Genomic DNA, 9,412 nt, shown 5'->3' with positions numbered 1-9,412 from the left:
AGGGACATTCTCCTAACATGATCGCACCTCATGGTGCAATACATAGCTACATATTAATTTCTATATCATTCAAATGAATTGCTCAATCAGTAAAAATCATCAGAGAGGTTCAATTACATCAGAGAGGTTTAATAACATCAGAGAGATTCAGTAACATCAGAGGTTTAAACACCAGAGAAGTTTAATCACACCAAAGAGGTTCAATAACACCAGAGAGGTCCAATAATATCATAGAGGACAGTTGAATGTCCCCTCATACTGGATTACATCGTTCAACAATGGAAACCTTTAAGTGCCGAAGTCTGACTCTATATGACATATGCACGCACTAGTTATACTTCAACAGACATCAAAGGGAATTGTCATTTACTGCTCATTTCTCCTCGATAATACAGTAAGTACACGAATATGACATTTTAAAACCTACAGAAATCATTAATTGATAACTCTTCTTGGACATTATTCATATCTGGTGGAGTTTAGGGGAATATATTCCAGTAGTGATGCTGGCCTATTTCTGCTCAGTTATGCAACAGTTTCATTGGAAACATACAAACATCCTCTGATAGAGAAAATACTGGTCATATATCAAAAGAGTTAAAAAATTAAAAATCTGCAGATATCTGAGGTGCAATGAGACAGAACACTTGCATACACAAAATCCTCTTATCGAATATTCGTGAAAAATAACATATACAGCAAAGATAAGAAAAAAACAAGAGAATGTTTTTGTTTGACGTATGTGGGCGTACAGACGCTGAAGTTCACACATGCATGCGAAAGCAATGTCACATTTCCTGTGGTCTAAATTTCCAAGCAAAAGCACTCACTACATGTAACCCTCATTGACATTCACTGTATGCCATCACCTGGCGAAATTGAATTCCATCACAAAATATACTTGTTTGAGATCATACTAATAAAACTGCTATCGATATGTTACCTTGACAGTCATGGTTGAGTTAATTTTGAAATGACAGTTGAATTCTAAAGACAATTCGGTGTTGAAGCATAACCCTCTGCTTTGATACGTTAGGCAACAAACTAATCAGTGCTTTTTAGAGCTGCAATATTGATATTATTGGGAAATTATCGCATTTATATAGGATAAGGGTGTTATGTACAAAGTTGCTATGTGACCAAAATAGAGAAATAACATGATTTACTAACCGAAGTTCTCTGATCTTATTTCAAAAAAGTTATTTTGGATGTTCAGTTTTAATACACCATATTCAAAAAAATATTCCAATAAGATTTATTAAGTGAATAACAGATTTAGCACTTGCCTACCTCACAACATGTCCTACACTGTAAACACTGATTTGTATGCATTCTCTTTTGTATGGTAGGTTATTATTTGTTTTATTGACGTCTGCATGAGTACAATGCTGTTAGAGCATGTCTCCAGACCCACTACTTGTTGCTGCTTAATTCAGGTTACATGTGTGCCTCTTATCTTCTCAGATGACCTTTAAAGGGAGAAGATAAAGAACACAATGTACACAAATTGTGTGGGAGGGTGTGGATGTGGTTAACGATATTAAGTTCTCGTAAAGAAAGTTGTGAGGGAAAAAAGAAACCCTCTACCCCCTCACTTGTCCTGTGTTTGAGAGAGGTGTGTGTCGCTCTCTTTCAAGGATTGAGGCTTGAGCTTCTGCACAGCATAGCACACTGAACTTCAATACATCACCTTGACTGACATGCGCCATAATATGGCTTAAATATTGACTGTTATTATTATATTGCACAAGAATCTGTCCGAATTCCTCACAAGATGAGGAATGAGGCCTATTTCTAACTTTCCAAATATCGGAGAAGACAGGATTATTTGAGATGTATTTTATCTGAATTCTAAATTATTTTCTTTAGGCCTACTTGTTTTATTCAAATACAAAACCACAAGAAAGCAAATGACAACAATGTATCTATTTAATATTGGAACATAACTGAACTGAGTATAACAGTAAAAGGCATTTTGATTGAACACCTAAGTGAAAATAGCTACATGTAGACGCCTATTCATCATGCAAAAGAATACCGGAAAAATTGGCAGAGAAATTGGCACTAAAATTCTGAAGAAGATCTAGTGTAAAATGCATACACAGGATAGGTATCGAGTGGAGCATATGACAGGTTTTGTGGTTTACGGGTTTGACTTACTGGTCTTCATCCTTGATGTATGCTGCCCTCCACTGTTTACTGAAAGAACAACAACAAAACCAATCAAGACCCAACATTATTCGCCTCTCCTCACTGCTCACTTCTTTCCCGTAGTTCTCTCTAATACTGTCAAAGCTCTTCTATTTTTCCTATTTTTTTTCCACCAGTACTGTTCTGGATAGCAATGTCAGGGTTTTGCCCAATGCTTGAACTAACAGTCAACACGTGACACCCTATTACTGGCAGCGTACATGTGATCTGACGCCTCAGGAAATCAATCAGACAACCGTTCATTCAGAGCATGGGAACTGTGCCTGATGAGGGATCAATACTGGTGACAGATCAGTGATTACTGAACCACAGAGATCATCAGAGGCAATCTTCATCATCAGGTCCAGGGTGAATAGAGCTGTGAGCTCATCACGTGGGTTGTACTCTCACATTGGCTTTGATCTACATGGCCCCGTGTAGCTCAGTTGGTAGAGCATGGCGCTTGCAACGCCAGGATTGTGGGTTCGATTCCCACGGGGGGCCAGTATGAAAAATAAATAAAAAAATGTATGCACTAACTGTAAGGACCAGTGCCCAGTCTGCTAAATGACAAAAATGGAAATGTAAAATCTAGGTTGGAGAGAAGTTCAATAACTGTATGACTTCCTTGTTTTTTTTTTGTGTGCAAGTCTATTCTATTTGATGAAGTATGTTCTTTTAGGTCGGCAGGCTCAAAGAAGACCTGACTGGGCACTGGTCCTGGAAGTCACCACAAAGTTATCACAAAATATAGATTTTATTATAAATTAATATAAAATAGTTCAAACAGGTATGGGCTGGGGATTTAGAATGCCAAAAAAGGTCCACAGGTTGTCGGTGGCTCTTCAGTACAATAGGCTACAATAACGATTTAGTACATGTATCATAATGGCACAGCACGGATACAAGCACATAAAACTAGTCTAACACACATACAAACACAGCAACATTTTACAATACTAGTAAGGATCAATTTCAAAATGGTCTGAAGACAGATACATGCATAATTGAATTTAACAATTAACCCAGTATTGAAACACAATAATTACTTGGCTGGCTGTCTCCAATCCACACAGCCAAACTCAAGTTGTCCTCAAGTACAATAATACATTAACACAACACAGAGAATATAACACTGATCCCACTGTGGATGGAAGTTGGCCCATATATTCTACCCTGTTCCATTCTAGTACTACACGGGTAGCCGACATGTACTATTAAAAAACTTTCCATAATGTACATAACATCTAACATACTTTCTAAACAGAAAAATGTCATAAAAACAACAACTGGAGAGCAATGATTTTTAAATGTCCATTCTATATATTGTATTTCTATCTGGGCTACCGTTCTATTCAATCTGCAACGCGTCATCTCCTGCGACGGATCAGCAGACTCGACGTCATCATTATTCACCACCGACGCATGTGAAATTTAATGTTTGAAATTAAACGAAAAATACAGTCCGGTAAAAACATATATAATCCAATATATCTTGTTCTCTAAAGCATTTGATAAATTCACGGTATACACTATAATGAAATACAGCAGAAACTGTATTGTCTATTTGTTTGTGAAGACGTGCACCAGCTGATTCCTCCTACCTAACGTAAGCTAGCTAATTTACCAACAGAATGCAGTCTGTGAAGGTCGGCTACTCAGTGTTGTCTACGTTGATATCAAAACACAACTACTCGTCCTCGGGTCATTTCAGAGCAGTAGCATGTATTCATGGTACAATGAGTTCAGCCTGTGGTGCTCATCCCATGTCAACCACAGCACAACCTGTGGTCATTCGTATTCCCAGACACATGCAGGAGCAGGTAGAAAATGTGAAGCAGGTGAGAAGCAAGAACAAAGTCAACACCATCAAGGCTGGCAAGCTCCTAATCAAAAGCAAGAACCCAGAACTGAATCAGTCTGCAGGCTACACACTTGGGAAATTTGAGCAGCCCCATCTCTCCTCCAAAGGATGGAAACACAACAAATCATTTGGCGACTACTTCACGGTTAACAACACTCAGAGCACTCCACCCTTTGTCACAGAAATCCAGGATGAGGAGGGTGACAAAGCCAAAGAGAAGAGTAAACCTATTACATTTCACAACCTTCACCTCTGCCCGGACTTAGTGGAGACTTTGGGCAAGGACAACATAACTCACCCTACAACCGTTCAACTACAAACCATCCCCAAGCTCCTGAAAGGCTATAACATCCTGTGCGCAGCTGAGACGGGCAGTGGCAAAACCCTGAGCTACCTCTTGCCCATCATTCACAAACTACAGGCTGAGAAAGCAACAGATTCCGAGTCTATAGAGACCACACCCAGGACTCGCTCTGTTATCCTTGTCCCCTCTAGAGAACTCGCTGACCAGGTCTCTGCTGTGGCCAGGAGCCTGTGTGGCCCATTCGGGCTGATGGTGAAGACAGTGGGAGGTGGGAGAGGTGTGGGCAACATCAAGCTGGCCTTCACCAAGGGTCCCCCGGATGTGTTGGTGGCCACACCCGGTGCCCTCGTCAAGGCCCTGCGGAGACGCTACCTAGACCTGGGGGAGCTGAGCTTCATGGTGGTGGATGAGGCAGACACCATGTTTGATCCCAGCTTCTCTGGCATGCTGGAGAGCATCCTGGTCCAGATCCGCGTGGCCAGCGACCCCTCAGAGACCCGGGGCCCCGGCCCAACCCGCAAGGCCCAGCTGGTGGTGGTGGGGGCCACGTTCCCCGGAGGGGTCGGAGAGGTTCTCAGCCAGGTCATTATCATTCTGTTATTATTCCCCTTTTCCTACATTGTCTGCGTCCCAAACTCCCTATAGACCCTACTCCCTATACTATAGTGCACTACCACATAGGACTCTGGTCACAGGTTGTGCATATTCCTGCCTCATTATGTAAAATGCACATTAAAATGAGACTGACTTGTTGTTATAGGTGACGGACCTGGGCAGCATGGTGACCATCAAGAGCAAGAATCTTCACTTCCTCATGCCACATGTAAAACAGACCTTCCTGAAGGTATTTCCAACTTATTATTATTGTTTTCATTGGTTTGGTATTAGTATTGCTTTGTTTCTTTGGTGTTCTTCTATATTGTAAAGTGTCTATATATAAAGCTATGTATAAAACCCATGTACTAGTACCTACAGTTGAAGGCGGAAGTTTACATACACTTAGGTTGGAGTCATTAAAACTCGTTTTTCAACCACTCCACACATTTCTTGTTAACAAACTATAGTTTTGGGCAAGTCGGTTAGGACATCTACTTTGTGCATGACACAAGTACATTTTCCAACAATTGTTTACAGACAGATTATTTCACTTATAATTTACTGTATCACAATTCCAGTGGGTCAGAAGTTTACATACACTAAGTTGACTGTGCCTTTAAACAGCTTGGAAAATTCCAGAAAATGATGTCATGGCTTTAGAAGCTTCTGATAGGCTAATTGACATCATTTGAGTCAATTGGAGGTGTACCTGTGGATGTATTTCAAGGCCTACCTTCAAACTCAGTGCCTCTTTGCTTGACATCATGGGAAAATCAAAAGAAATCAGCCAAGACTTCAGAAAAAAGATTGTGGACCTCCACAAGTCTGCTTCAACCTTGGGAGCAATTTCCAAACGCCTGAAGGTACCATGTGCATCTGTACAAACAATAGTACGTAAGTATAAACACCATCGGACCACGCAGCCGTCATACCGCTCAGGAAGGAGACGCGTTCTGTCTCCTAGAGATGAACTTACTTTGGTGCGAAAAGTGCAAATCAATCCCAGAACAACAGCAAAGGACCCTGTGAAGATGCTGGAGGAAACAGGAACAAAAGTATTTATATCCACAGTAAAACGAGGCCTATATCGACATAACCTGAAAGGCCGCTCAGCAAGGAAGAAGTCACTGCTCCAAAACCACCATAAAAAAGCCAGACTATGGTTTGCAACTGCACATGGGGACAAAGATCGTACTTTTTGGAGAAATGTCCTCTGGTCTGATGAAACAAAAATAGAACTGTTTGCCCATAAGGACCATAGTTATGTCATGGACAATGACCCCAAGCATACTTCCAAAGCTGTGGCAAAATGGCTTAAGGACAACAAAGTCAAGGTATTGGAGTGGCCATCACAAAGCCCTGACCTCAATCCTATAGAAAATTTGTGGGCAGAACTGAAAAGGCGTGTGCGAGCAAGGAGGCCTACAAACCTGACTCAGTTACACCAGCTCTGTCAGGAGGAATGGGACAAAATTCACCCAACTTATTGTGGGAAGCTTGTGGAAGGCTACCTGAAACGTTTGACCCAAGTTAAACAATTTAAAGGCAATTCTACCAAATACTAATTGAGTGTATGTAAACTTCTGACTTACTGGGAATGTGATGAAAGAAATAAAAGCTGAAATAAATCATTCTCTCTACTATTATTCTGACATTTCACATTCTTAAAATAAAGTGGTGATCCTAACTGACCTAAAACAGGGAATGTTTCCTAGGATTAAATGTCAGGAATTGTGAAAAACTGAGTTTAAATGTATTTGGCTAAGGTGTATGTAAACTTCCGACTTCAACTGTATGTATTTATAGTAGAGCTGTGAAAGTGAATCCGTTAACTCAATTTATTGTAATTTTAGTGCACACTTATTTTTCTATAGGGATTATTTGCATTGTCTGAAAGCATAAAAAATGCAGAATCTATACAGCTAAAAACAACAATGCGATATCAAAACAAGTTGACATTGACGTTAAAGAAAGAGTTCTTCATCAATTTGTCAGATTTTGCTTAGCGTTACTTTGGACAAAATGAAGACGTCAATATTCTGTAATGCTTTTTGTATTAAAAAAATTTACAGCTGAATTTCTGAATTTTCGATTAATCGAGATTCATCACAGCAAATCCTGTGATTTAACTTGATTAAAAAAAAAAAATTTGACAGAATACTGTAAATTACATTAGTAAATTATATAGTATTAAATGAGTTAGTATAATTGATAGAATATAATTTATAGTATACTATATATAACAAATCTATATTATTCAATATTAAGGTGAGGGGAGCTGACAAGCTTCTGGAGCTTCACCAAGCCCTGAAGACAGCAGAGCAGGACAAGGCTGGGGTGTTGGTGTTCTGTAACCGGGCTCCTACAGTCAACTGGCTGGGCTACTCCCTGGAGGACATGGGGCTGAGACATGTCCGACTGCAGGGGGAGATGCCTGCCTCCCTCCGGGCCGGAATCTTCCACTCCTTCCAGAAGGGACAGGTGAGAGGAGACGAGATTATACTTTGTCTGCTTGCGCAGTTGCAAATTGCTTATCAAACTCCATGTGACAATATCTATGTCCACATTGTGTGACAAGCTCCATGTCACACAATAAAGAAACACTTTAAAAAGACACCCAGTAAAAATAACACGTCATTAACAACATACACGTTATAGGCGACGTTTCACATTCCATCCCTATAGGTGGACGTGCTGATCTGTACCGACATCGCTTCCCGAGGATTGGACACCCAGAAGGTCCGTCTGGTGGTCAACTACGACTTCCCAGAATCCCACACGGACTACATCCACCGGGCGGGGCGGGTGGGCCGTGCAGGGAGCGTGGAGGATGGGGAGGTGCTCAGCTTCGTCACCCACCCCTGGGACGTGGAGCTGGTGCAGAAGATTGAGACGGCAGCCCGGAGGAGGACAAGTCTGCCTGGGATGGAGTCGGCCATCAGGAAGCCTGAGCCCAAAGCATCCGAAGAGGAGGAGGAGGAAGAGGGGTTGCCCTACTAGCGGGTCTGCCAAGTATTAGGATATTACCAAAGCAGAATTGACTTGGTCTCAGAGAGACCTTAATGTTTGATTAATTTGTTCAGTAAAACGATTGCATCCATGATAGCCCAAACCATCTGTGTGAGACTGAGTCCTTTGACCTTTTTAGCTGCCATATCATGTTTGAGACTGGAACTATGATCTGACTTCTCTTTTTAACCCAGATGGTTACAGCATGTCTTTCCAAAGAGGAAGTGTCTTTGGGAATGTACTAAAATCATGCCCTCTTACAAGCAGCAGGTGTGCCACACATGTTTGCACTTCTCATGTGTAACCACGAGGTGTCAGTATTTACTTTATTTTACATGTCATACAGCAGTCATACATATAACCAGAGAAGGGCTATGGACAAATATAGCCTTATTTTAATACTCACCCACATGCGGCAAGCCCTTCATTTATGGAATTTAACTCAGCCATGCTAACTTGTTTTGGTAAAACATAGGTTAAAGAATCTAAAAAAACATTTAGAACAAGTATGGAATACCGAAGTTACTTTTCCTTCCCGAAATGAAAATAATTTCCTTAAAAGAACGATTAACTCATATAACCTTTCATGTATCTGGTAGGGAGCCACTGAGACAGCAGTGCTAATCTCTTATCAATAACCACAGGTAGACCTACATTAGCATGTTACATTTTGGAAAGCGGTCTTCACTCTGTTTCCGCTTTTTTTGTGTGTAATACAGAAGCACCGCATTAAAAAACCCATATGTAGCAATTTCCATTAATCTACAGTCAAGTTGGATTCAGGCCCTAGCCTTGAAGTTTACCCCATTGATGCCTGCGGTTACTTGTTTTAGAGGAAGCAACATGTTTGAACATGAAAATGTGTCAGAGTGAAAATAAATATCTTTGTGAGATCTGGTTTCAAAGGAAATTGTTTTCCTTTTCTTAATACCCTGCTATTATCTAAATGTTCCTCTATATTTTCTCACTTATTGAGATATACCGGTAGACATCATTGCGCTGTACACATCCAGACTGAGTGAGATTATTTAGCTGTTTAGGAGTATAAATATAAACGCAACATATAATGTGTTGGTCCCATGTTTCATGAGCTGATGTGATCATTACACAGGTGCACCTTGTGCTGGGGACAATAAAAGGCCACTCTAAAATGTGCAAGTGTTGAGGGAGAAATTGGCATGCTGACTGGACCTATTGCCAGGATTGGTATAGGCAAATGCTTACATTTTTATGTCATGTTTATTTTATGAATTTACATTTCAGTCAATACAAAACATGAACTAAATTCATAAAATAAACATGAAATAAAAATGTACAAACCTCTCTGGTTATATAGCCTAATTTCAATTAATGGTCACCCAACCCAGATGATATCAAATGACATAGACTATTTGAATACCAAAGCATTCCAGCAAATTATAGTCATTATAGTCATTACCCAAAACCAT

At 40.4% G+C, this 9,412-nt stretch overlaps 1 protein-coding gene across 2 annotated transcripts; it reads left to right on the top strand.

The window, feature by feature from the left end:
• Nucleotides 1–3,575: 3,575 nt before the first annotated feature.
• Nucleotides 3,576–8,857, top strand: ddx28 (DEAD (Asp-Glu-Ala-Asp) box polypeptide 28). 2 transcript variants are annotated; one of them, XM_041895311.2, is made up of 4 exons: nucleotides 3,576–4,940; nucleotides 5,119–5,202; nucleotides 7,224–7,436; nucleotides 7,641–8,857. In XM_041895311.2, the coding sequence occupies exons 1-4, from the start codon at nucleotides 3,825–3,827 to the stop codon at nucleotides 7,953–7,955; spliced, it is 1,728 nt and encodes a 575-aa protein (XP_041751245.1). In that variant the 5' UTR covers nucleotides 3,576–3,824; the 3' UTR covers nucleotides 7,956–8,857. The 2 variants fall into 2 exon arrangements, with proteins under 2 accessions (XP_041751245.1, XP_041751251.1); XM_041895317.1 differs by having other exon boundaries at nucleotides 7,614–7,703.
• Nucleotides 8,858–9,412: the final 555 nt, after the last annotated feature.

The sequence above is a fragment of the Coregonus clupeaformis genome, chromosome 15 (genome assembly GCF_020615455.1).
Source record: "Coregonus clupeaformis isolate EN_2021a chromosome 15, ASM2061545v1, whole genome shotgun sequence".
Classification (NCBI taxonomy): Eukaryota; Metazoa; Chordata; class Actinopteri; order Salmoniformes; family Salmonidae; genus Coregonus; species Coregonus clupeaformis.
This window is presented reverse-complemented; position numbering and strand designations above follow the sequence as displayed.